This window comes from Lepus europaeus, chromosome 3 (genome assembly GCF_033115175.1).
Source record: "Lepus europaeus isolate LE1 chromosome 3, mLepTim1.pri, whole genome shotgun sequence".
Classification (NCBI taxonomy): Eukaryota; Metazoa; Chordata; class Mammalia; order Lagomorpha; family Leporidae; genus Lepus; species Lepus europaeus.
In genome coordinates, this window is record NC_084829.1 from 80224955 (window position 1) to 80251702 (window position 26748).

Genomic DNA, 26748 nt, shown 5'->3' on the forward strand with positions numbered 1-26748 from the left:
AATTAAGAAAGTTTTCTGTAGTTATTTCACTAAATAAGCCGTCTGTCTTTTTCAGAGCTTCAGGAACTCCTAAGACCCATATGTTGGGTCGTTGACAGTATCCCATAAATCTCCAGCACTGTTTTTAATTTTTCTAATTTTTTTTTGGTTTGCCTGAAAAATTTCCAAAGATTTGTCTTGTAGCTCATATGTTCTTTGTTCTGCTTCACCAAATCTGTTCTCAAGGCTTTCCATTGTATTTTTTATTTGACCTAATTCTTTATTTGTAAAATTTCATTGGAAGAATTTTTATTCATGTTGGGTATGGATTTCTTTAATTTGTGGACCTGCTTCTCATTACTTCTGAGTAATCTTATTAATTTTTTGAATCCCATTTCAGGCATTTCATCAATCGCTTCATCTTCACATTCTAATATTGAAGTGTGTTGTGTTCTTTTGGGTTGGTCAGGTTGTCTTCCTTAATCTTTTTTCTTGAATCTACATTTATTTTTAGGCGTCTGTGTAGGTACTTGTTGGTTTTTTCCTCTGATGGCTTTTTTTTTTTTTTAAGATTTTATTTAGTTGAGAGTTAAAGACAGAGGGAGAGACAGAAAATTCTTCAATCCGCTGGTTCACTCACCAATTGGCTGCAATGGCCAGAGCTGCACGGATCTGAAGCCAGGAGCTTCTTCCCAGTCTCCCATGCAGGTACAGGGGCCCAAGCGTCTGGGCCGTCTTCTACTGCATTCCCAGGCCATAGCAGAGAGCTAGATCAGAAGAGGAGCAGCTGGGACTAGAACCAGTGCCCAAGTGGGATGCTGATGCCACAGGCCGAGGATTAACCTGCTGTGTCAGAGCACCGGTCCCCTCTGATGGCTTCTATCTTTGAACTATGCCTTTGAGATTTGGTGGAGTTTCTGCACTTTCGCTTATTACCCAGTAGTGTATGTTGGATGTTGCCAGAGAGCTCTGTTCAGTGCTATATGTTGGGGTGGTATCCAGGGTAACACCCAAGTTGTGCTTGGTAGATCTCTTGTTAGCAATAAGAAGGGTATGGTCACCTATTGGCATAATCACAGCCTCACCTCCTGTCTCCCAAGGTGATCTGTACCTGGAAGATAATCCTCAGTGTGTGCAGTACTCATCCATGCTTCCGCATGAACTGCACAAAGGATCTGTGCAATTTCAGTGTGAGCCCAGATTCCCATAATGATCCACTCTAGTCATTCAGGGAACTCTGAGTGTGTGGAGCTGCACACAGGATTGCCCAGAGACCTGGCTACACCCTATACCTTCTCATGTAGTCAGAGTTCCCACAGTCTCAGCACACAGGACTCCCACAGTCATGGGGTGCAGAGGATTCACTCCACCCTGCTTCTTGCCTTTGCCATCAACCAAGAGGCTGAGACATGCTGAGAGGTTGCTGCCTGTGGGTGCTTCACGTAGGTGGTTTGAACCCTGGAAGCTATGATATGTTGAGAGGCTGGGAACACCTCAGAATTGTATGTGGGTGCCTTGCCCCCTCTCAGTCCTTCCAGCCAAACTCAAAATCAATGGGGAATGCAGCTATTTCCCTCTGGTAAAATTGCTGGTTCACAAGTGTGCACAATAGCTGACAGCTTGCCTTCTGCCCGCTGGTTGCTGGGCATGTACGAGAGTCTCTGCAGCTGGTAATGATATCAGAATGGCTCTTTCTCCCCACCTGTTGTAGAGTGCATACAGCCAAGGTGCTGTGGTTGCCTCTGCTAGCGTCTATCTCTGCTAGTTGCTGGGTGCGTGCACAAGAACTGCTGAAATGCCTACCTACTTATGTCCAAAATGGTGCCCACCCTCCTTCAGCTGATTGCTGGGCACCATTGTAGGGGGAAGATGGGGAAAGAGAAATGTTTCCCTTTTTTTCTCTGGGTGGCAGCTTAACCCACTGTACTACAACGTCATCCCCCCTTTTTCCTATATAAAAAATTGTCCTCTTAATGACTTAATCTAGTTAAACTGTTGTATCAGATATATGTAAAATGTGTTTTCTCCCATTCTGTTAACTATCTTTTTACTTTCTTGATGGTATTTTTGGAGGCACAGAAGTTTGTTTTGATGACATCTACTTTTGTCTTTGTTTTTAGTGTTACTTCTAAAAAGATAGCCTAAAGGTCTTGTAGATTTATTCATTGTTCTTCTAAGTGTTTTATAGTTCTAGCTCTGAGGTTTATAGCTGTGATCCATTTTTAGCTAAGTATTGTATAGATGTAAGGAAGGGGAGTCTATTTCATTTATTTTATTATGTGGATATTCAGCTATCCCAAACCATTTGTTGAAAAGACTGATCTTATACTGAATTGTATAGGTATCCCCTGAGATATTTCCTTAGGCCTTTTAGCAGATTCATAAACCCAGTTCTAGTGTAGTTAGTGAGAAGTCAAGTGGAGAAGCCACGTTCTTTTTTTTTTTTTTTAAGTTTTGTTTATTTTCATTTTATATAAAAGGCAGAGACACAAAGATACAGAAAGAAAGATCTTCTATCCTCCCTAAATGCCTGCAACAGGCAGGGCTTAGCAAGGCCAAAACCGGGAGTCCAGAACTCCATCTGGGCCTCCCATGTTGTTGGCAGAGACTCCAGTACTTGAGCCATTATGCTGCCTCCAAGATGTGCATTAGCAGGAAGCTGGCTGCAAAGTAGAAGAGCTGGGACTTGAACCAGATACTCCATCTGATTTGGGATGCAGGTGTCCTTACGTGGTGACTTGCCACTGTACCAAATGCCTCTGTCCCACATTGTATTTTCAGTTGAGTGCCTATTAAAATCCCTTTTTACTATTCTCTGTTACTTGTTTATTGCTGTATACCAATTACCCATGGACTCAGTGACCTAAACCAGAAACTCTAGGGCATGAATTTGAGAGACTGAACTACGATATTCTGTCTTGGGACCCTTAATGAAATTAGTTAAGTCATGCTTTATAAAAAACAAAAGGGGGGAATGTTAATAAAATGATGCAGTCTTACCTATGGCGCAATCTACACCCCAACACCATCCTAGGCTGTAGCCCCTGCCGCCATTGCTGGAAGCCAGGTGACCGCTTGGCCCAACCACCAGTGTCAAACACCACCTAATAGGATTCTCTGCTCCTACTTCTCTACAACCCCCCCACCCTCCTCCACCCCACCCCCCCACAAAGTGTTAAAAGAACCTATTCCTGAACACGTGGCTTTCTCTCCGTCTTCTGATCTCTATCTCTCTGTCTCTGGATCTCTTTCTTACCCTCTCCTTCTCCCTCTTATCCTTCTTTGCCCCTTCTCTCAAGTCTGTCAAATTTCCCCCAATAAACTCTTTACATTAAAAAAATGAAATTAGGGGCCGGCACCGCGGCACAGTAGGCTAATCCTCCGCCTTGCGGCGCCGGCACAGCAGGTTCTAGTCCCGGTCGGGGCACTGATCCTGTCCCGGTTGCCCCTCTTCCAGGCCAGCTCTCTGCTGTGGCCAGGGCGTGCAGTGGAGGATGGCCCAAGTGCTTGGGCCCTGCACCCCATGGGAGACCAGGAGAAGCACCTGGCTCCTGCCATCGGATCAGCGCGGTGCGCCGGCCTCAGCGCGCCTACCGCGGCGGCCACTGGAGGATGAACCAACGGCAAAAAGGAAGACCTTTCTCTCTGTCTCCCTCTACTGTCCACTCTGCCTGTCCAAAAAAAAAAAAAAAATGAAATTAGGTAAGGTATCGGCTTAGGCAACAGGCAAACCAAGATATGGCTAGTGATGAAGGATCTGCTTCTAAGGTAGCTCAATCATATGACTATGACAGAAAGCTACATTTCCTCAGCACAGGAACCTCTAGAAAGGGCTCCTTAAAGTGTCCCCCAGGTATAGCAGTTTGCCCCAGAAATCGTATAAGAGAGCGAGGAGGAAGCTGAAGTACTTTAATGACTTGCTGGCCATTACACATTGACTCATGTCTAGACATATTTTAAACCACCACATATTTTTGTTTTATTTTAAACTCTAATTACAAAAAATGAAAAAAAAATCTAATTGCAAGTGGCTGATATTTTTATATTGGGTGCCCACTTACTACTGAATAAAAGGAAATGATCTTTGAAATAATTTCTCTTTCCTTTTTTTAAGTCCCATGTCATTGGTATTTCTGATCTAACCAGTCTTGCCATATATTAGGTTCAGTAGAAAGGTAGAGGGAGGAATATGTGAATCAAAAATGTTGTATCAACAAATATGACAGAAATAACATGATTTTGGCCAGCGCCGCAGCTTACTAGGCTAATCCTCCGCCTTGTGGCGCAGGCACACCGGGTTCTAGTCCCGGTCGGGGCACCGGTTCTGTCCCGGCTGCCCCTCTTCCAGGCCAGCTCTCTGCTGTGGCCAGGGAGTGCAGTGGAGGATGGCCCAAGTGCTTGGGCCCTGCACCCCATGGGAGACCAGGAGAAGCACCTGGCTCCTGCCATCTGATCAGCGCCGTGCGCCGGCCGCGGTGGCCATTGGAGGGTGAACCAACGGCAAAAGGCGGAGGATTAGCCTAGTGAGGATTAGCCTAGAGAGCCGCGGCGCTGGCGAAATAACATGATTTTTATAATATGATTTCTAAAGTGAAATAAGTATGAGAAAATTGTCCTACTCTTTTGTATTTCTAAATTCCCACTGCTCTTTTTCCAGTTTCTAAGAAGAAACTCATAAGTAGTTATCTTGGAGGCTATCCTTGAATATGTGACCTATATACTAGCTAACCAGAATTTTGACCCTTTCTAATTTAAGAAACATTTTAAAGGTAGCTGTTACATTTGTAGCAAGATCATATGAATCCATTTCAATATTTTACTTTGTAATCTGGTTCTTCCTACAAACTCTTTTGTAGGTAATGATTTTGCAGGATTTTGGAACTGGTCTCTAGTGGGACCCTGTGGGAGGATGAACACAGAAGAGCTGGAACTATTGAGTGACTCCAAATACAGGAACTATGTAGCTGCAATTGACAAAGCACTAAAGAATTTTGAATACTCTAGTGAATGGGCAGATTTGATATCAGCACTTGGAAAACTTAACAAGGTATGTTTGTCTTATTTAATAAAACAAGAAAAATCAGAAATCTGTCTTTTTGTTTAATGTGTTTCTCTAAACCTTGTAAAGAGTTTAAGAGTATAATTAAACCATAGATTATTTTTGGTGGTACAGTTTGAACTCATGAATTGTATACCTACCTAGTAAGGCATGTTGTGGTTTTAGAAGTTGTAAAGAAAAAATATATGAAAAATGTAATCCTTAAATATAAAAACAGGATATTAGGAACCAAATATGCTAACTCTCAGACTAGTAAGTTTCTATAATTAAGCATCAGTTACTGTTCTGGAGTTCCTGGCATCAAAAAACACTGCAACTGGACAGCAGTTAACTGCTGTGTCTTTTCCAAAGGGTATGTAGCAGAAAGGGAACATCCTATTTCCAGGAAAGCTTTTCTAATTCAATGCGTTGTACAAAGGCAGCTCTGTATATGAGTGTAAGCAGTCATTTAAATGACTTGGAGCTTGGCTTTGAGTGATCCTTGTTTTTTTTAAGCCTTGAATAAAAAGTATTTTTTATTATTTCCCTATAATTGCAGACTTCTTTTTTAAAAAAAATTTGTTTTATTTATTTGAAAGAATTAACAGGGAGAAGTAGAGACAGAGAGAGGTCTTCTATACACTCGTTCACTCTCCAAATGGCCATAATGGCTGGAGCCCGGAGCTTCTCCCTGGTCTCCCAAGTGGGTGCAGAGGCCCAAGGACTTGGGCCAACCTCTGCTGCTTTCTCAGGCACATTAGCAGAGAGCTGGATTGGAAGTGGAGCAGGCAGGACTTGAACCAGCACCCATATTGGCGTGTGGGCACTGCAGGTCAGGGCTTTAACTTGCTGCACCACTGTGTCAGCCCCACAAACTTCTTGACATGGTTGATTTATCCATGGATACTATAGTAGCATCACTAATCAACTCATAGTTTTTGACTTTGACCCTATTTTTATTTTTATTCTTTTGGCCGTAGATGAGATTTTGCTCACTTCACCCATAGTTTTGAAGAGTTTTGTTGTTATGGACTAGAAAGCTTCTAAATATTAGAGACTATATAGGAAAGCAGTGCTCTTCCAAAACCTGTTTTAACAAATAGATGCCTACAGATCCACAAAGGAACAATAAAGCTATGAGACACACACACACAAAATCATCAAATAGCTTATTATTAAACAACAATTATTAGAACAGAAATCTGCCTTAAGATACATACCAAAGACATTAGTTTTTAACCTGATACCACAGATATAACCTTCTTATCTTGAAAACCTTAACTTTTTAATGTGTCAGTGATTTATGTTAAAATTAGATGCACAAACATCTGTTTTACATGTTAACTTCAAACATTTAAGATATGACATTTGGGCCGCGCCGCGGCCCAACAGGCTAATCCTCCGCCTTGCGGCGCCGGCACACCGGGTTCTAGTCCCAGTCGGGGCACCGGATTCTGTCCCGGTTGCCCCTCTTCCAGGCCAGCTCTCTGCTGTGGCCAGGGAGTGCAGTGGAGGATGGCCCAAGTCCTTGGGCCCTGCACCCCATGGGAGACCAGGAGAAGCACCTGGCTCCTGCCATCGGATCAGCACGGTGCGCCGGCCTCAGCGCGCCTACCGCGGCGGCCATTGGAGGGTGAACCAACAGCAAAAGGAAGACCTTTCTCTCTGTCTCTCTGTCTCACTGTCCACTCTGCCAGTCAAAAAAAAAAAAAAAAAAAAAATGAGGTTTGAAAATTTTTGATTTCTTAACAGCCACAAAAAGTTGTAACCAACAATATGAGTTTGCTTAAGGATAGATTCTTTGTTTCTGAAAACTTCTGAGGGTTTCTTCCTGAAGACTTAACTGAGAGCTACTTTCAAAGACAATTCATTAAATTATGGAAATTTTTCTAATTAATTGCATCATTAGTTTTTATAGATCATCCAATATTCACGAAAGCAGATGTCATTGTATCCAGATAAGATAAAATAGAATACTCAAGTTTTTGATGAAACATATTTAAAATCATGGTAGGACAATACAAGAATTTCATAAATATGTATATATTGAAGATAGTTTAAATATACGTGTTAGTATAAATGTAAGGAACTGGAAAATTCTCTGGACTTTTTTTTGTGATTATTTTATAGAGTTCCACTTCAGTTTTTTCTTTTCTAAAATGAAGGACTTTTTGTGTATTTCTTTCAAGTTCCAGTACCAGCGTATTATTCTGTATTCATTCTGAGTGTTTGTGACACTATATTAATCCTTTAAAATTGTTGTCTTTGTTCATATTGAAGGACCATGTTTTGAGATTTTTTTGTTACCTAAATAACTAATCTACTTTGGGTGGTTTTCAACATAGGATCTCCTTAAACCTTTGCCTGACCATTATCTCTAAAGAAGTATTTTAGTTGAGTAAATAAGCAAATTTCCTTGTCCAATGGGAAAATTAAGTTTGTAAAAACAAATGGGCAATTTCCTTATTTGAATTTTTTTTTGTTTTTTGAAAAAAATTATTTGGAAGGCAGAAAGAGACAGATCTCCCATCTGGTGATTTGCTCCCCAAATGCCTGCAATAGTAGACAGTAGGCCAGACACAGCCAAGAACCAAGAACTCAATTCAGTTCTCCCATATGGGTGACAGGGTCCCAACTATCACTTGCTGCCTCAGAGGGTATACATCAGGAAGCTGGAGTCAGGAGCCAGATCTGGGACTCAAACTGATATATTGGGATATAGGTGTCCCACACAGCATCTCCTAACCCCTCAACTGAATAAATGCCTACCCTAGATGTTCTTATATGCATCAGAATTACTTGCTATAATATAACATATTAGACCTGGAACATTGGTTTTTTTCTCTCTTCTAACAAAATATATGATAAGGTTAGATTTTCCTTGTTTTCAAACAAGGCTAACGATTTTCCAACTGTTGTCTTTTTATATTAGATATTAAAGACTTTGAAAAATTTTTAAAAAGTTCCATTCTTCTGAATAAATTTGTTTTGGAGAGTATTATTTTTCATTAAAAATATAATGTCTGTTAACATGTAATGGATTTATTTTTAAATTCTCCTGTTTTAATTTCAGGTATATTTTAAGCGTAGTATATATAAGCAGATATGACAAAAGCAAAAACCTACAATAATTTTTGCTAATGTTATGTATGCTAGAAAATGGAAATAAAGGATAATATTTTTGTTTTTATCAACTTCATTAAAATGCTTTCTTCAAGGTCTTACAAAATAATGCAAAGTACCAGGTAGTACCTAAAAAGCTGACCATAGGCAAACGCCTAGCTCAGTGTCTACATCCAGCATTACCAGGTGGAGTTCATCGGAAGGCACTTGAAACATATGAAATTATCTTCAAAATCATTGGACCTAAGCGACTTGCCAAAGATCTTTTTTTATATAGGTAAGAATAATTTTACTATTTATACATAATTGAATAAAATTTATTGCTAAAGTATGTTATGCTTCCCACACTAAGAATGAAACATTTGAAATCACTTTAATGTTTCAGATATATTTCTTACATATTTAATTCACAAAAATTTTTGAACTTTGACTTTTTTGTATTAGCTGTTATTTATGAGAAGTCTCACTTAAAATTGTTGAACCTAGTATATTCTACCCTTTTAAGCTTGAAAACTAGCTCTGAGAAAACAAAATACCTCGATCTCTTAAAAGATTTAAATATTGTTGACTTTTCTCTAGTTGAACTAGTCTTTAGAATTGGTTGCCATGATAACACATTTTCCTGCTTAGTTACTATTTTTCAATCTCCATTATTTTTTCCTCTTAAGGCTCACTTAATCCTGTGCCTTTCTTTTGTCTTTACGTTTTTCCCTTGAGCAAGCTTATCTACACTAATAATTTATCTTTTTTTTTTTTTTTAATTTTTTTGACAGGCAGAGTGGACAGTGAGAGAGAGAGAGAAAGAAAGGTCTTCCTTTTTGCCGTTGGTTCACCCTCCAATGGCCGCTGCGGTAGGCGCGCTGCAGCCGGCGCACCGCGCTGATCCGATGGCAGGAGCCAGGTGCTTCTCCTGGTCTCCCATGGGGTGCAGGGCCCAAGCACTTGGGCCATCCTCCACTGCACGCCCTGGCCACAGCAGAGAGCTGGCCTGGAAGAGGGGCAACCGGGACAGGATCGGTGCCCCGACCGGGACTAGAACCCGGTGTGCCGGCGCCACAAGGTGGAGGATTAGCCTACTGAGCCGCGGCGCCGGCCCCTAATTTCATTTTTTTAAAAATAATTTTACTGTGTACATTTCAGGTGTGTAGCTTGATGTTATAAGACAGTAAAATTGTTACTATACTAAAACAAAGTAACATATCCATCGCCTCAGATATCCTTTTTTGGTGGTAAGGGCAGCTAAAATCCACTCATTTAATAAAAATCCTAAATGTATGATTATAGTATTTTTAATTATAGTCCTCATATTTATTTGAGAAACAGTACTCCCACCTTGTGGATCACTCCCCAAATTCCTATACCGGCCGGGGCTGAGCCAGGGCTGAAACTGGGAATCAACAGTTCAATACAAGTTTCCCATATGAATGTCAAGAACACAATTACTTGGGCCATCATAGCTGCCTCTCAGGGTCTATATTAATAGAAAATTGGATTGGAGCCAGAGCCAGGAATTGAACCCAGGTACTCTGATGTGAGGCACGGATGTCCTAACAACTAGGCTGAATGTCCATTCCTTTAGTGCATCTTCTGCTGACTAGACAGTGGATTTGATTTTACATTCGCATATGATTTTGGTGCCTACATTAAGCTAACTTCATAACACAAGTTTGGAATTGTCCCTCTTTTCTGTTCCAGAATTTTCACAGTATTGGTATAATTAAATATTTGTAAGATTTCATCAAAAGCTTACGGGCAGATTTGTAATTACAGATTTAATTCCATTAGTATATGTGGAACTCTTATCATTGTTTTTGTCTTCTATCAGTTTTATTAAGTTGCTTTTCTGGAAATTTGCCCATTTTATCTAAATTTTCAGATGTATCAGCCCAAAATTTTTCATAATATATTTATCATCTTTGTAACAGGAGTCTAGTAATGTTTGTTTTTTCATTTTTTTTTTTATTTTATTTTTGACAGAGTAGACAGAGAGAGAGAGACAGAGAGAAAGGTCTTCCTTTTGCCGTTAGTTCACCCTCCAATGGCCACCACGGGGCCAGCGCACCAGACTGATCCAAAGGCAGGAGCCAGGTGCTTCTCCTGGTCTCCCATGGGGTGCAGGGCCCAAGCACTTGGGCTATCCTCCACTGCCTTCCCGGGCCATAGCAGAGAGCTGGCCTGGAAGAGGGGCAACCGGGACAGAATCTGGCGCCCCGACCGGGACTAGAACCTGGTGTGCCGGCGCTGCTAGGTGGAGGATTAGCCTGTTGAGCCACGGTGCCAGCCCTGTTTTTTCATTGTTAATATTGGTGATTCAAGCCACCCTTGACAAGATCAGTGTTATCAGAAATATATCAATTTTGCCAGTATTTTTTTTTTTTGACAGGCAGAGTGGACAGTGAGACAGAGACAGAGAGAAAGGTCTTCCTTTTGCCGTTGGTTCACTCTCCAATGGCCGCCGCGGTAGCGCGCTGCGGCCGGTGCACCGTGCTAATCCGATGGCAGGAGCCAGGTACTTATCCTGGTCTCCCATGGTGTGCAGGGCCCAAGCACTTGGGCCATCCTCCACTGCACTCCCGGGCCACAGCAGAGAGCTGGCCTGGAAGAGGGGCAGCCGGGACAGGATCGATGCCCCGACCGGGACTAGAACCCGGTGTGCCTGCGCTGCAAGGCGGAGGATTAGCCTAGTGAGCCACGGCGCCGGCCATCAATTTTGCCAGTATTTTAAAAACCAATTTACAGCTTTTTGATGCATTCTATTATGTATTTTCTTTTTAGTTTTGCTCAGATAAACTTTCTCTGCCCTATTTGAAACTGTCCTATTTCATTCTCCCTATTCTATTCCTATACCTTTTTCCCACCCCCATCACTTGCCACCATCGGTGGGGGAGGGGGTGAAGGGTAGGAAGACATATGAGGATACTTCATAAAAGTTCAGAGAAAAATTGAATTGAAAAATTATTTTGGAGAGCAGATGTCATGTCTCAGTGGGGTTAAGTAGCCCTTTGGACTCCTTCATCCCATATTGGAGTGCTGGTTCAGGTTCTAGGACTTGAACCAGCCTATGCTTCTGATCTAGCTTGCTGCTAATGTGATCCTCAAAGAATGGGACATGATGATGGCTCAAGTGCTTGGGCCCCTGACACTGTCAGAGTCCTGGATGGAGTTCCCGAATCCTAGCTTCAGCCTGGCCCAGCCTCAACTGTTGTGAGCATTTGGGAAGTGAACCAGTAGATGGAAGATCTTTGTCTTTCTATTGATCTCTGTCACTGTTACTCTGCCTTTCAAGTAGATAAAGTACTTAAAAGATTTTTTTGGGGGGGGCCGGCACCGTGGCTTAACAGGCTAATCCTCTGCCTTGCGGCACCGGCACAGCGGGTTCTAGTCCTGGTTGGGGCGCCGGATTCTATCCCGGTTGCCCCTCTTCCAGGCCAGCTCTCTGCTATGGCCCGGGAAGGCAGTGGAGGATGGCCCAAGTCCTTGGGCCCTGCACCCGCATGGGAGACTAGGAGAAGCACCTGGCTCCTGGCTTCGGATCAGCACGATGCACCGGCCGCAGTGGCCATTGGAGGGTGAACCAATGGCAAAAAGGAAGACCTTTCTCTCTGTCTCTCTCTCTCTCTCACTATCCACTCTGCCTGTAAAATAAAATAAAATAAAATAAAAATCAAAAAGAAAAGATTTTTTTTGGTGCAGAAAATTTTTAAATCGTCTTTTTTTTTCTAACTTTTATTTAATAAATATAAATTTCCAAAGTACAGTTTATGGATTACAAAGGCTTCCCCCCCCCCCATAACTGTCCTCCCACCTGCAACCCTCTCATCTCCTGCTCCCTCCCCCCTTCCATTCACATCAAGATTCATTTTCAGTTTACATTAAAACTAGAGTTTATTTATATTTATGTTTATTAAATAATGATTCCTTTAATCCCAAGATTGTTATACCATAAAATACATTTATTTTTAAAGGTCTGTAATTACATGATAAAATGGCATATCTCTCTTCAAGCTTTTTTTTCCCCAATATTTATTTATTTATTTATTTATTTATTTATTTATTTGAAAGAGGGAGAGAGAGATCTTCCATCTGCTGCGGGTTTATTCCCCAGATGTCTGCAATAGCAGGGGCTGGGCCAAGCTGAGACTAGAAGCCAGGAGATTCAGCCAGGTCTTCCACATGGATTGCAGGGGCCCAAACACTTGGGTCATCTTCTGCTGGTTTTCCCAGGCCACTATCAGGGAGCTGGATTGGAAGTAGAGCAGGTGGGACATAAACCAGTACCCATATTATATGCTGGCATCAATGGCAGTGGTTTTACCTGCTATACCACAATGCCAGCCTGTAAACTTTTTTTTAATGTGCTGCAGTGTACAAAGTTGTTAAGAAAGCTAGTGCAGCTTGAGTACCTTAATATTTAAATGAGTATGTAAAGTAAACTTTGGGTAGTACATATCTGGATCTCAGATTTAGAGCAGTCAGCATTAAAATTGCAAAGTGTTATACAGTAACTAAATTTTGAGAGATGTTAAAAGCCACATTGGCAATAGAAAACCAATTAGAGGTTTTGATGAGAACAACCACCTTAGAACACTGCTGAAGCAATACCAGTTAGGATGTGCTCAAGATAGGATGATGGTCTCTTCTAAGTAAATGCCTGGTGGAAGTAGAATTTACTATTTTCGAAACATATCCAGGGAAGTGGCTTGGAGAGAAAACTTAATGACTGAGGGTTAGAATAAAAATTACTTCTTTTCAGCTGAGGATCATGCCTAGATTTATGGCTTTTGGTTAGCCAGATTGGCCATTTTGAAGTGATAATTATGAGTTAAACAACAGGTTTGCAGGCAAGAGGAGATTCCGTTTTGGAACTGTGAAATAGGAAGACATTGTGAAACAGCTTAGGGAGCTACTGGGTTTATGGTTATGAAACTCAGGTGAGAATACTGGGTTGGGTTAATTGATGTAGAAATTATCATCAAATAGATATAATTTTAAGCCAATCTGTATACTTATAAAAAATCTCAAAGATTTATATACAAATAGAATTACATTTGAATTAATATTTTAGTTATTTTTCTCTCCCCTCCTCTTTAATTTTTTTAAATAGTTCTGGATTATTTCCTCTTCTCGCAAATGCTGCCATGTCTGTGAAACCAACATTGCTCAGTTTGTATGAGATATATTACCTGCCTTTGGGGAAAACCCTGAAACCTGGTCTACAAGGATTGCTGACTGGTATTCTTCCTGGCTTAGAAGAAGGATCAGAGTACTATGAAAGGTAAAATGGTATTTGGTGTACTTCTATAACTGAAATTGTGGATTAGTTAGCAAGCATCCTCAGATCAGATATCACAAAAATGAATGATTCTAGACATTTCAGTATATCACCTGAAGATTTTTTTTATCAATAAAATATTATTACATGTATCTGGTCTGTATATCATGGGTAGTAAAAGCACAGATTTGGGAGGAGAATGTATTGATTCAGATTCTACCTCAGTAGACTCTTGAGATTAGGAACACTTTTTAATTTTTTTAGTTTTTTTCAGTTGCTTGAATATAAACAATAACTATTTCAATATTATAAAAATGAAATCACATAGTCCTGTGTCTTGCACATATAATGTGCAAAATAACAATTTTTTTGCCAAAAACTTTTTATTTAAGGAATACAAACTTTATGCTTTTCATAGACACAACCTTAGGAGTATAGTGACTCTTTCCACTGTACTACCCTCCCACCCCTCTTCCTCCTCCTTCTCCAATTCCCATTCTTAGTTTTTACTGAGATCTATTTGCAGTTAACTTTATACATACATGGTTAACTCTGCACTAAGTAGAGTTCAAAAAATTGTATGGGGGGGGGGATAACTGTTTCTCCACAGTTGAGACAAGGGCAGTTCAAAGTCATCGCATCTTGAAGTGTTAATTTCACTTCTATAGATTACCTTTTAGGTACTCGGTTAGTTATCACAGATTAGGGAGAACAGATGGTATTTGCCCTTTGGGGACTGGCTTATTTCACTAAGTATGATGTTCTCGAGTTTCCTCCACTATGTTGCAAACAAAAGGATTTCATTTTTTTTAACCACTGTGAAGTATTCCATGGGGTATATATCCCATGATTTCTTTATCTAGTCTTCAGTTGACAGACATTTGGGTTGATTCCATATCTTAGTTATTGTGAATTGAGCTACAATAAACATGGGTGTACAGATAACTCTTTCATATGCTGATTTAATTTTCCCTGGGTAAATTCCCAGGAGTAAGATGGCTGGGTCATATGGTAGGTCTATATTCAGATTTCTGAAGAATCTCTGTATTGTCTTACACAGTGGCTGTACCAGTTTACATTCTCACTAACAGTAGATTGGGGTACCCTTTTCCCCACATCCTCACCAGCATTTGTGGTTTGTTGATTTCTGTGTGAAAGCCATTCTAACAGGGGTGAGGTGAAACCTCATTGTGGTTTTAATTTGCATTTCCCTGATGGCTAGTGATCCTGAGCATTTTTTCACGTGTCTGTTGGCCATTTTAATACCCTCTTTTGAAAAATAGTATGTCCTTAGCTCATTTTTTAACTGTGTTGTTTGTCTTGCTGCTGTTGAATTTCTTTATATATTCTAGTTATTAATCCTTTATCAATTGCATAGTTCACAAATATTTGCTCCCATTCAGTCACTTGCCTCTTCACTTAGCTGAGTGTTTCTTTGGCAGTAAAGAAGCTTCTCAGCTTGATATAATCATTCCATTTGTCAATTTTGGCTTTGATTGCCTCTGTCTCTGGGGTCTTTTGTAAGAACTCTTTGCCTATGCCAATGTCTTACAGGGTTTCCCTAATTTTCTCTAATTTGATGGTGTTGGGTCATAGATTTTGATCTAATCCATGTTGAGTGGATTTTTGTGTAAGGTAAGGGTCTTATTTTATACTTCTGCATGCAAAGATCCAGTTTTCCCAGCACCATTTGTTGAAGAGATTGTCCTTGTTCCACGGATTGATTTTAGCTCCTTTCTCAAAGATAAGTTCATTGTAGATGTGTGGATTGATTTCTGGCTTTTCTATTCTGTTCTATTTTTTTGTACCAGTACCAGGCTGTTTTGACTATAACTGCCCTGTAATATATCTTGAAATCTAGTATCCTGATGCCTCCAGCTTTGTTTTTGTTGTATAAGATTATTTTAGCTATTATTATTGATATCTCCTGTGTTTCCATATGAATTTCAGCATTGTTTTTTTCTAGATCTGAGGTGAATGTCATTGGTATTTTGATTGGTATCACATTGAATCTGTAAATTGCTTTTGGTAGTATGGACATTTTAATGATACTGATTTTTCCAATCCATGAACATGGAAGATTTTTCTTTTGTATGTGTGTGTGTCTTCTGTTTCTTTCTTTATTGTTTTGTGATTCTATTCATAAAAATATTTGATGTCCTTGGTTAAATTTATTACAAAGTATCTTTGTAGTTATAGTGAATGGGATTTATTTTAGAAGTTGTTTATCATCCATGGCATTGTCTGTGTATACAAAGCTACTGATTTTAGTGTGTTGACTTTATATCCTGCCACTTTGCCAAACTCTAGAATGAATTTCAGTAGTCTCTTAGTGTAGTCTTTTGGATCCCCTATATATAGAATCATGTCATCTGCAAATAGGAGTACTTTGACTTCCTCCTTCCAAATTTGTATTCCTTTGATTTCTTTTTCTTGCCTGATGGCTCTGGCCAAACCTTCGAGGTCTAAACTGAATAGTAATGGTGAGAGTGGGCATCCTTAACTGGTTCCAGATCTCAGTGGGAATGCTCCCAACTTTTCCCCATTCAGTTAATTGGATACTGACCCTGTGTTAGTCATGAGTTGCCTTGATGGTGTTGAGAAATGTTCCTTCTGTACCCAGTTAGCTTAAAGATTGTTTCTTCAAATGCTTTCTCTGCATCAATTGAAATATGTGTTCTTCAGTTTGTTAATGTGATGTATCACATTGATGTGGGAATGTTGAACCATCCCTGCATACCATGCATAAATCCCACATAGTCTGGGTGAATGATCTTTCTGATGTGTTGTTGGATTTGATTAGCTAGTATTTTGTTGAGAATTTTTGCATCTATGTTCATCAGGGAAATTGGTCTATAGTTCTCTTACTCTGTTATTATCTTTTTCAGATTTAGGAATTAAGGTTTTGCTGGCTTCATAGGAGTATGGGAGGACTCCCTTTCTTTCAATTGTTTTGAATAGTTTGAGAAGAATGGGAATTAGTTCTTTAAATGTCTGGTCAATTCAGCAGTGAAGCTATCCGACCCTGAGCTTTTCTTTGCTGGGATGGTCTTTATTACTGATTCAGTTTCCATCTTGGTTATTGGTCTGTTTAACTTTTCTGTGTCTTTGTGGCTTAGTTTAGGTAGGTTGTATGTGTTCAGGATTCTATCAATTTCTTACAGGTGTCCTGAATTGTTGGCATACATCTCTGTAGTAATTTCTCATGCATCTTTTTATTTCTCTGGTGTCTGTTACATTTCCCTTTTCATCTCTAATTTTTTTGACCTGGGTCTTCTCCCTCTTTTTTATTTTATTTTATTTTTTTGGTTATTTGAGCCAGTGGTGTGTCAATTTTATTTTTTTTAAAAAAACCAGCTTTTCATTTCACTGATCTTCTGTTTCTTGGTTTGTTTTGTTTTTTTCTTCTCAATTATCTATTTTCTCCTACTAGTTTTGGGTTTGGTTTGCTATTGTTTCTAGGTCCTTGAGGTGCATTGATATCTCATTGATTTGGTGCCTTTCCAATTTCTTGATGTAGGCACCAATTGCTATAAACTTTCCTCTTAACACTGCTTTTGCTATATCCCACTGTTCATTCAGCAGCATAATATTCAGTCTCCACATGTTTGCATATGTTCTAGAGATTCCTGAGTTGGTGATTTCCAGCTTCATTGCATTGTGGTCTGAGAAGATGCATAGAATGATTTTGATTTTTTTGAATTTGCTGAGACTTACTTTATGGCTTAGCATGTGATATATCCTGTAGAAAGTTCCATGCACTGGTGAGAAGAATGTGTATTCTGCATTTGTAGGATGAGAAGTTCTGCAGATAATCTGTTAGGTCCATTTGGTCCATAGTATCATTTGACTCTGCTGTTTCCTTGCTGTTTTTTTTTTTTTTTTTTGACTGGTTTATCTGTCCATTGCATTGAAGCCTTGAAGCCTATGTCTCCCTTTAGATCCCTTAACATTTCTTTCTCTTTTTTTGACAGGCAGAGTGGATAGTGAGAGAGAGACAGAGAGAAAAGTCTTCCTTTTTGCCATTGGTTCACCCTCCAATGGCCGCTGCAGCCGGTGCATCATGCTGATCCGAAGCCAGGAGCCAGGAGCCAGGTGCTTCTCCCGGTCTCCCATGTGGGTGCAGGGCCCAAGGATTTGGGCCATCCTCCACTGCCTTCCCAGGCCACAGCAGAGAGCTGGCCTGGAAGGGACAGAATCCGGCACCCCGACTGGGACTAGAACCCGGTGTGCCGGCGCCACAAGGCAGAGGATTAGCCTGTTAAGCCATGGCGCCGGCCATTTCTTTCTCTTTTTTTTTTGACAGGCAGAGTTAGAGAAAGAGACAGAGAGAAAGGTCTTCCTTTTTCCATTGGTTCACCCCTCAAGTGGCTGCAACGGATGGTGCCTTGCAGCCAGCGCGCTACGCAGATCCAAAGTCAGGAGCCAGGTGCTTCCTCCTGGTCTCCCATGTGGGTTCAGGGGCCAAGGACCTAGGCCATCCTCCACTGCACTCCCGGGCCACAGCAGAGAGCTGGACTGGAAGAGGAGCAAACGGGACAGGATCCGGCGCCCCAACCGGGACTAGAACCTGGAGTGCTGGTGCCACACGCGGAGGATTAGCCTAGTGAGCCGCACCACCGGCCTACATTTCTTTTAAATAGCCAGGTGCCCTGTAATTAGGTACATATATGTTTATAATAGTCACATCTTCCTTTTGAATTGATCCCTTAATTATTACATAGTGTCTTTCTTCATCTCTTTTTAACAGTTTTTGTGTTAGTCTATTTTGTCTGATATTAGGATGGCTACACCAGTTCTATTTTATTTCTGTTAGCGTGGAATATCTTTTTCCATCCTTTGACTTTCAGAATGTGTTTATCTTTATTGGTGAGATGTGTTTCTTGGCAGCAACTAGTTGGGTTTTCTTTTTTTAATCCATTCATCCATTCTGTATGTTGTAAGTGGAGAGTTGAGGCCATTTAGATTCAAGGTTACTATTGGTATGTAACAACTTGGTCCATCAATTTTTCCATATATGTTCTTATTGTTTACTTGGGATTTCCTTTGTACTTTTACTAGGAGATTTTCTGCCTTCACTTTCTAGTGATTACCTTGTTTTTGTGTTTCTGTGTGTAGCACATCCTTGCGCATCTTTTGTAAAACTGGATGAGTGCTAACAAATTCTTTCAATTTCTCTTTGTTATTGAAGGCCTTTATTTCACCTTCATTCATAAATGAAAGCTTTGCACAGTTCAGTATTCTGACTTGACTGTTTTTTTCTCTTGTCTTGGAATATATCTTGTCATTCTCTCCTAGCCACTAGGGTTTCTGATAAGAAATCTGCTGTGAATCTAATTGGAGATTCTCTGAAAGTAATCTGGTGTTTCTCTCATGTGCATTTTTAAATCTTTTCTTTATGTGTTATTGTGGAGAGTTCGACTACAGTGTGTCGTCGTGAAGATCTTTTCTAGTCATGTGTATTAGGAGTTCTATGTGCTTCCTTTACTTGGACATCCCTTTCTTTATACAAATTAGGAAAGTTTCCTCTAGTTATTACACTAAAAAGGTCTCTAATCCATTCTCTTTTCACACCTTCAGAAACTCCTAAGAGATGTATGTTGGGTTGTTTGATAGTGTCCCTTAAATCTCCAACACTGTTTTTTAGTTTTCCTATTTCTTCTTTTTTTGCCCTGACTATAAAATTCCTAGAGGTTCGTCTTCTAACTTGGCTATTCTTGTTATGGTTTTCCACCATATTTTTTATTGTACCCACTGATTTCTTCATTTCTCTTTTAAATCTCAATTTTGTGGGAAAAATTTTCATTCATCTCATGTATGGATTTAGTTCTTGAATTTGCTTATTACTTCTAAGTAATCCTATGATCAGTTTTTGGAATTCCATTTATGGCATTTAATTAGTCTCTTCATCTTCACATTCTAGTGTTGAAGTGTTGTATTCTTGTGGGAGTGTCATGTTGTCTTCCTTACCCTTTTTTCTTGAATTGCTATGTTTATTAGGTATTTGTGGTGAAATTTTTTGTGCCCCCCCGCCCCGTGATGGTTTTTATCTTTGAACTATGCCTCTGTGGCTTAGTAGAGTGTCCACTCATTTAGTGAATACCCGGAGGCATGTGCTGGGTGTGGTCAGGGAGTTCTGTTCAGTGCTCCAGTGTGAGGAGAGTGTCTAAGGTGACACCCAACTTGGGCATGGTAAGTCTTTTCTTTTTAAATCAGGGGACGTTTATTCAGCTCCATTGGCACAGTCTCACACTCGCCTTCTTTCCTCAAAAGAGACTAATGCCTGGGCACTAGCCCCAGCAGGTACAGTTTTCATCCAAGCTGCCACAAGAACCACAGAAAGGATCCAGGAGTCCTTGGTATGAACATGGATCCTGCAGCATTGACACTCACCAGGTTATCAGGGAGCACCAAACATGTGGATCCCCCATAGTGACTGCCCAAAGTCCCAGCCACACCTTGCACCTCCCATGCAGCCACTATTTTCATAGTCTTTGCCCCACAAGGCTCCCACATTCATGGGCTCCCAACCCCCTGTCAGTTCTCTCAGCCAAACTCAGGCATCTCCTCTTGGCTTGTTGCTGGGCATGTGGACATGAACTGGTGCAGGTGTTGCATATGTCTAAAATGGTGCCCGCCTTCTCTTGGCTAGTTACAGGATGCCATTGCCAGATGGTCATGGAGAGAGAAATGTGCCCCCCTTTTTTTCTCTCTAGGTTGGCAGGTACACTGTCCTCCACAGCGCTCCAAGCCAGACTCCCATCAGGCTCTTCCTGCAACTTTATTGCTAGTGGCTTGGGCTCCTGCAGGCTGGTCTCACCTCACTCCAAAGCTGGTGCTGAGGCTCTCAGCTGCTGGGGTCCTGAGTTGTACACATTTACAGTGTCCCTCTAATTTGTAGAAAATCAACAGAAAATGTGTTCTACTCTAGAATTACTAGTAAGTAAAATGTGTGCAGTGTTTTATGGCTTAGAATGGTTCAACAATCCAGTGAAGTAGATAAGTCTGTGGTAGTTCTTCTATTGTTCTTTCCATTTTGCAGATGAGAAGACTGAAGTGAGGAAAGATTATGTGATTTCCCCCAAAGTATACAGCTAAAAATTGTGGAGCCAGGACTTAAATCCCATCCTCTACCTCTAGGTGTATTCTTCTATCCTGTCATAGTGTGTCTAAGGCAGAGCATATGATAACATGCATGTTCTTGTACATTTCTGGAAGAGAATAATGATTTATCTTTTTAATGAGACCTATTTCCCTTCTTACGCCACTTTATTTTATACCTCAGAACAAACACGTTGTTGGAAAAGGTTGCTGCTGCAGTGGACCAATCAGCATTCTATAGTGCCCTTTGGGGTAGTCTTCTCACTAGTCCTGCTGTGCGTCTACCTGGAATTACATATGTTCTTGCCCATTTGAACAGGAAGCTCTCCATGGAAGATCAACTTTATATAATTGGTAGTGATATTGAACTAATGGTAAGTGTAGAACCTTGGTGTATCACTTTACAAATATTTCTTGGGAATCAACCACTATTTCAGACAGGTACTGAGGGTTGTGCTACAAACAGTTCTATTTTCATGGTTTCTTGGGGATCACATTTTTTAATCAAGGAAAATTAAAGGCCAAAATAATCAGTAATTACTGTCTTTCGAAGCTTAACTGTTTTAATGAAAGGGTGTTTATATATGTTGTTATTTTAATGTATAGATAAATTGAAATCACGGAAATTATAGTGTTAAAGAGTAGAAATCATCAGATTCTCTTGATTTGGAATTTGGACTCTGCTATGCTATTATGTAATAGACTTTAGTTTTTATTTTACATTGGTCATGTCTTCATTATTATCATCTTACTGACTGATAGAACCATTCTTAATATAGCTACATCCACTATGGACCAAAGTGGGCCTTCTTTTTGGTCATAGCTTTCTTTATGTGAAGGATTTTAGACAAAGTGATAATAACCAGATTCTGTATGGAATTTGTGTGAAAGGATATACTACTAAAGCAGAGAGTAAAAGATAATATAAAGAAACCACATTGCTTACTTATACTTTTTAATTTCAAGATTAAAAACAGAAGGAATTTTGTATTTTTGTGGAGCACTTCTCTAAAATGATTTTTGAGGGAAAACAAAGAAACCCTCAGGATCATTTTAAAAGTTTTTGAGAAAACATTTTGGTTAACCATTCTAACCCTATACCCATTAATCACACCACATTTCACTCTCACTCCTGTCCCCATTAATCACACCACATTTCACTCTCACTCCTGTCCCTGGCAACTACTAATCTTTAAGATTCTATGGATTTGTGTATTCTGAATAATTCACATAAATCTAATCATACAATGTGTTCTTTGCAAATAGTTTTTCACTTACTATAATATCTTCAGTGTTGTAGCATGTGATAATACATTTATTATTATCAGCAAATAATATTCCATAATACAGTTATACACATCACACATTTTATTCTTCCATTCATTACTTGAAGCATACTTGGGTTGCTTATTTTTTTGGTCATTATAAATAATGCTATATTGAACATTTATGTATAAGTTTTTTTATGAACATGTCTTTTCATTTATTTTTGATGTATACCTAGAAGTAGAATTGCTCTGTGTTTAACTTTTTGAAGAACTGGCAAACCATTGTCCAAAGTGTGGCTGCATGAGTTGTCATTCTCACCAGCAATATATGAGGGTTTCAGTTGCTCCACATCATTTTAAATACTTGTTACTGTCTTTTTTATTACACCCATGCTAGTGAGTATGAAGTACTATCCCTTTGTGGGTTTGATTTGCATTTCTCTAATGACTAATGATGTTAATTAACATCTTCTGGTTGGTTATTGGCTGTTTGTATATATTCTTTTGATAAATATATGTCCAAATCCTTTCCCATTTTAAAAATTGGTTTGTCTTTTTTTAATTGTAGGAGTTCTTTGTATATACTGGATTTTTAAAAAAATTATTTTATTTATTTGAAAGGCAGAGTGCCAGAGAGAAAGGGAAAGAGAAAGAGACCTTCCATCTGCTGGTTCACTCCCCAAATGGCCACAATGGTCAGGGATAGGTCAGGCTGAAGCCAAGAGCCCAGAACTCAATCCAAATATCCCACATGGGTGTCAGGGGCCCAAGCAATTGGGCCACCTTCCACTGTTTTGCCACAGTCATTAGCAGGAGCTGGATCGAAAGCTGAGCAGCTGGCTCAGTGGGTTAACCCTCCACTTGGGGTTCTTGCATCTTCTTATATCAGAGTGCAGGTCCCAAGACCCAGCTGTTCTACTTCCAATCCAGCTTCCTGCTAATGCACCCTAGGAGTCGGGGGATGTTGACTCCTACGTGAGTTCCTGCTGCCTACGTGGAAGACCCTGGTGGAGTTGTGGGCTCCTGGGTTTGGCACCAACATTTGGAAAGTAAACCAGTGGATGGAAGATCCCTCTTTGTCTGTGTGTCTCTCTCCCTCCCTCTCTCCCTCTTTTTCTCTCTTTCTGTCTCTCTCTGTCACTATGTCTTTAAAGTAGATGAAGACAAATAAAACATTTAATAAAGTTTAACAAGTAGATAATTGATTTGAACAGATGAAATAAAAAGAATTCAAATTAGAAAAAATGTTCAGCGTTCTTTATAATACAAATAAAAAATTTAAACTACACCAAACCAGTTTTCATATATCAAATTGGCAAAAAGTTAAAAAATGTATTGTTGAACATGTAGAGAAGCAGAAATTGTTTTATGTAGCTGGTGGGAATATAACATGATAGAACCTTAATAGAAGGCATTAAAGTATTTAAGTTGCAAATGCACATACCAAAAAGACCTAGCAATTTACCTTGAGAGATTTGTCTTTTGTGTAATTTGTACATCACATAAGTATATTGCAACACTCTTGACAATAGTTACAGAAATCATATAAATGGCCTTTATGAACATGGTTAAATAGGGTTCACCCATGAAGTAAAACATACTTTGGACATTTTTTTAAAAATGAAGCAAACGTACTAATAAGGAAAGCTCTTCAAAATATGTTGGTGTTATGTATCCCTGATTCAAATGTTTGTCACCAAAACTGTTTCAGATTTCAGATATTGGCATTTTTGTAATATACACAATGAAAAATCCTGGGGATAATACCTAAGTGTAAACACAAAAATCACTTATGCTTTGCATATACCTTGTACACACTGTCAATATTTATATAATATTTTAAATACTTTTGACAATGAAACAAAGTTTTATGGTGTGAAATTGCCTACTTGTAACATCATGTCAGTGCTCAAAAGGTTTTGGATTTTGGGACATTTCATATTCTCAGAGTAGGGATGCTCAACTCTATAGTTAAATGAGAAAGGCAGAGCTTGAGGTATATGTGGGTGTATTTTTTTCCGAATAATACTGTTTATGTGAATTAAAATTCCTAGTGAACAATGAATTCTGAGTTGCAAAAGATTAATTTTTTGCATCTGTCTTTAAGAGTCTTTTTCCATAAGTTAAACAAAAATACAAGTGGATACATGGATATGTTTGTTCACATGTATTCACAGAAAATATATTGTGGTAATACTGGTTGTCTGCAAAGGGAAATTGGGTGGCTGGAAGACATTTTACTATATATTGCTTGTACTCATTTTTTAAGCCATCATGATATATGAGGGTAGTTCAAAAACGTTCATAAAAATGGAATTAAAAAGTTTATTTTGAGGGGGCTGGTGCTGTAGCATAGTGGGCTAAGCCTCTACCTGCAGTTCTGGAATCCTATATGGACACAAGTTCGTGTCCCGACTGCTCCTCTTCCAATCTGTCTCTCTGCTATGACCTGGGAAAGCAGTAGAAGATGACCCAAGTGCTTGGGCCCTTGCACCTGCATGGGAGACCCAGAAGCAGCTCCTTGCTTTGGATCGGCTCAGCTCCAGCTGTTGTGGCTATTTGGGGAGTGGATCAGTAGATGGAAGACCTTTATATCTCTCCCTCTCTCTAACTCTACTTCTCAAATAAATAAAATATATATTTTGAAGTTTATTTTGGTAAAAAAATTTTTTGAAATCCATGCATTTCAGGAGTCATATAGTTCAAGGAAAATATGAAATTTGTCAAACTTTTATACCAGGATAAGCATCATGGCATAGTGGGTAAAAGCAACTACCTGCTACGCTGGCATCCCTTATGGGCGCTGGTTTATGTTTCAGCTGCTCCATTGAGAATCCAGCTTCCTGATGATACTCTGTGAAAAGCAGCATAAGATAGCCCAAGTGCTTGGTCCCCTGGTACCCACCTAGGAGACCCAGATGAAGCTCATAACTTCAGTCTGGCCCAGTTTTGGCCATTGCAGCCACTTGGAGAGTGAACCAGTAGACGGAAGACCTCTCTGTCCCCATCTCTCTAACTCTTGCAAACAAATCTTTAAAAAAATAAAAAATAAAAACTTTACACCAAAATAAACTTTTTAAAAACATTTGGTTATTTTAATTTTTAAATTTAAAATGTAAATAAGGGGAACAAATTTCATAATTTTTATATATGCAGTTTTAAGAGTTTAATGTTCCCACCCTACTCTTCCTCCCTCTTGCATCCTATCCACACTCTGTCCTTTCTTATTTTTCTTTTAATTTTTACAGTGCAATGCTTTTTTAAAATTTTTTTTTTATTTATTTGAAAGGCCCAGTTAGAGTGAGAGATGAAGTCCATTCTCTGGTTCACTCCCCAAATGGCAGTAACAGTGAGGGCTGGGCCAGACTGAAGCCATGAGCTTCTTCCAGGTCTTCCATGTGCATGTCAGGGGTCCAAGCACTTGGGCTATCTTCTACTACTTTTCCAGGCACTTTAGCAGGGAGCTGGGTGGGAAGCAGGGAACTGGGATTCAAACTAGCACCCATATGGGATACACTACAATGCTGGCCTCTGCAATAACATATTTTAAATTTATAATCACAAGCTTAACCCCTCCATTAAATAAAGAATTCAACAGGTAGAAGTAGAGAAACCACTATTTCTCAACAGTGGACGCAATAGCTATGTGGTAATCAATTCTCAGAATGTCAGTTTTGCTCATATATATTACATTTTTTTGTACTCTGTATATTAGGTACCACAAATCAGGGAAAACATTTATGCAATAATTCATTCACTTGAAAAGAAGAGCAACAGGGCCGGCGCCGTGGCTTAACAGGCTAATCCTCCGCCTTGCGGCACTGGCACACCGGGTTCTAGTCCCAGTTGGGGCACCGGATTCTATCCCGGTTGCCCCTCTTCCAGGCCAGCTCTCTGCCATGGCCCGGGAAGGCAGTGGAGGATGGCCCAAGTCCTTGGGCCCTGCACCCGCATGGGAGACTGGGAGACACCTGGCTCCTGGCTTCGGATCAGTGAGATGCGCCGGCCGCAGCGGCCATTGGAGGGTGAACCAACGGCAAAGGAAGACCTTTCTCTCTCTCTCTCTCTCACTATCCACTCTGCCTGTCAAAAAAAAAAAAAAAAAAAAAAAAAAAAAAAAAGCAACAGGAAGAGGGAGAGAACTTCTATCCTCTGGTTCAGTCACCAAATGACCACTAACTGCAAGGTCTGGGCTGGGCCAGGCTAGAGCCAATAACTGCATCCAGGAGTCTCATGTAGGTGGCAGGAACCCAAGCACTTGAACCATCCTCTGTTGACTTCCCAAGTACATTAGTAGGAAGCTAGATTCAAAGCTGAGCAGCCAGAAATTGAACCCACACTCTGATATGGGATGCCTGTGTCTTAAGTGGGGGCTTAATCTGCACCACAACACTGGCATCCAAAATAAACTTTTAATTGCAGTTTTCTACAAACTTTTTGAAGTATCCTTATTTTTACTTATTCAAAATAATGTAAAGACATGTAACCACTGATAAGATCCACAGAAGCCTATTTGAGAACTTTGAGAAACTGAAAAATTGTTATATTTTCATTTCAGAAAATTCTCAGCACAATAGACAACAAATGTTAATCTAAAAACTCTTATTTCAGGTAGAAGCAGTAAGCACCTCAGTCCAGGACTCAAGCGTTCTTGTACAGAGAAGCACACTGGATCTCATACTCTTCTGTTTTCCTTTCCACATGAGTCAGGTAAGACATTAATGCTGGTATTAATACAAGATATTCCTGGTGTCTATTTTCTTATCAATATCATTTTTTTAAGAGTTATTTATTGGATTGAGAAGAAAAGATTGAGGCAGAGATGGAGAGAAGTCTTCTACCCTCTGATTTACTCCCCAAATGGCTGCCATGGCCAGGGCTGAGCCAGACTGAAACCAGGAGCCAGGAACTTCATCCTGGTCTCCCACATGAGTACAGGGACTCAAGCACTTGAGCCATTTTCGTAG

General features: G+C 39.9%; 1 protein-coding gene and 1 non-coding gene across 9 annotated transcripts in view; one reads left to right on the forward strand and one right to left on the reverse strand.

The window, feature by feature from the left end:
• DOP1A (DOP1 leucine zipper like protein A) overlaps positions 1 to 26748 on the forward strand; it is a 117048-nt gene that overhangs the window by 16123 nt on the left and 74177 nt on the right. For all 8 annotated transcript variants that reach the window (XR_009865501.1, XR_009865503.1, XR_009865502.1 and 5 more), the window contains exons 2-6: positions 4836 to 5026; positions 8236 to 8417; positions 13245 to 13415; positions 20698 to 20887; positions 26393 to 26491. Coding sequence is in view for 5 of the 8 variants with exons in the window: in XM_062186417.1 (XP_062042401.1) it covers positions 4889 to 5026; positions 8236 to 8417; positions 13245 to 13415; positions 20698 to 20887; positions 26393 to 26491 (780 nt within the window). In the remaining 3 variants the exon portion in view is untranslated. The remainder of the gene's footprint in view (positions 1 to 4835; positions 5027 to 8235; positions 8418 to 13244; positions 13416 to 20697; positions 20888 to 26392; positions 26492 to 26748) is intronic.
• On the reverse strand, positions 23806 to 23929 carry LOC133757262 (small nucleolar RNA SNORA40). Its single transcript, XR_009865633.1, has one exon. It is a non-coding gene; the product is annotated as a small nucleolar RNA SNORA40 (small nucleolar RNA).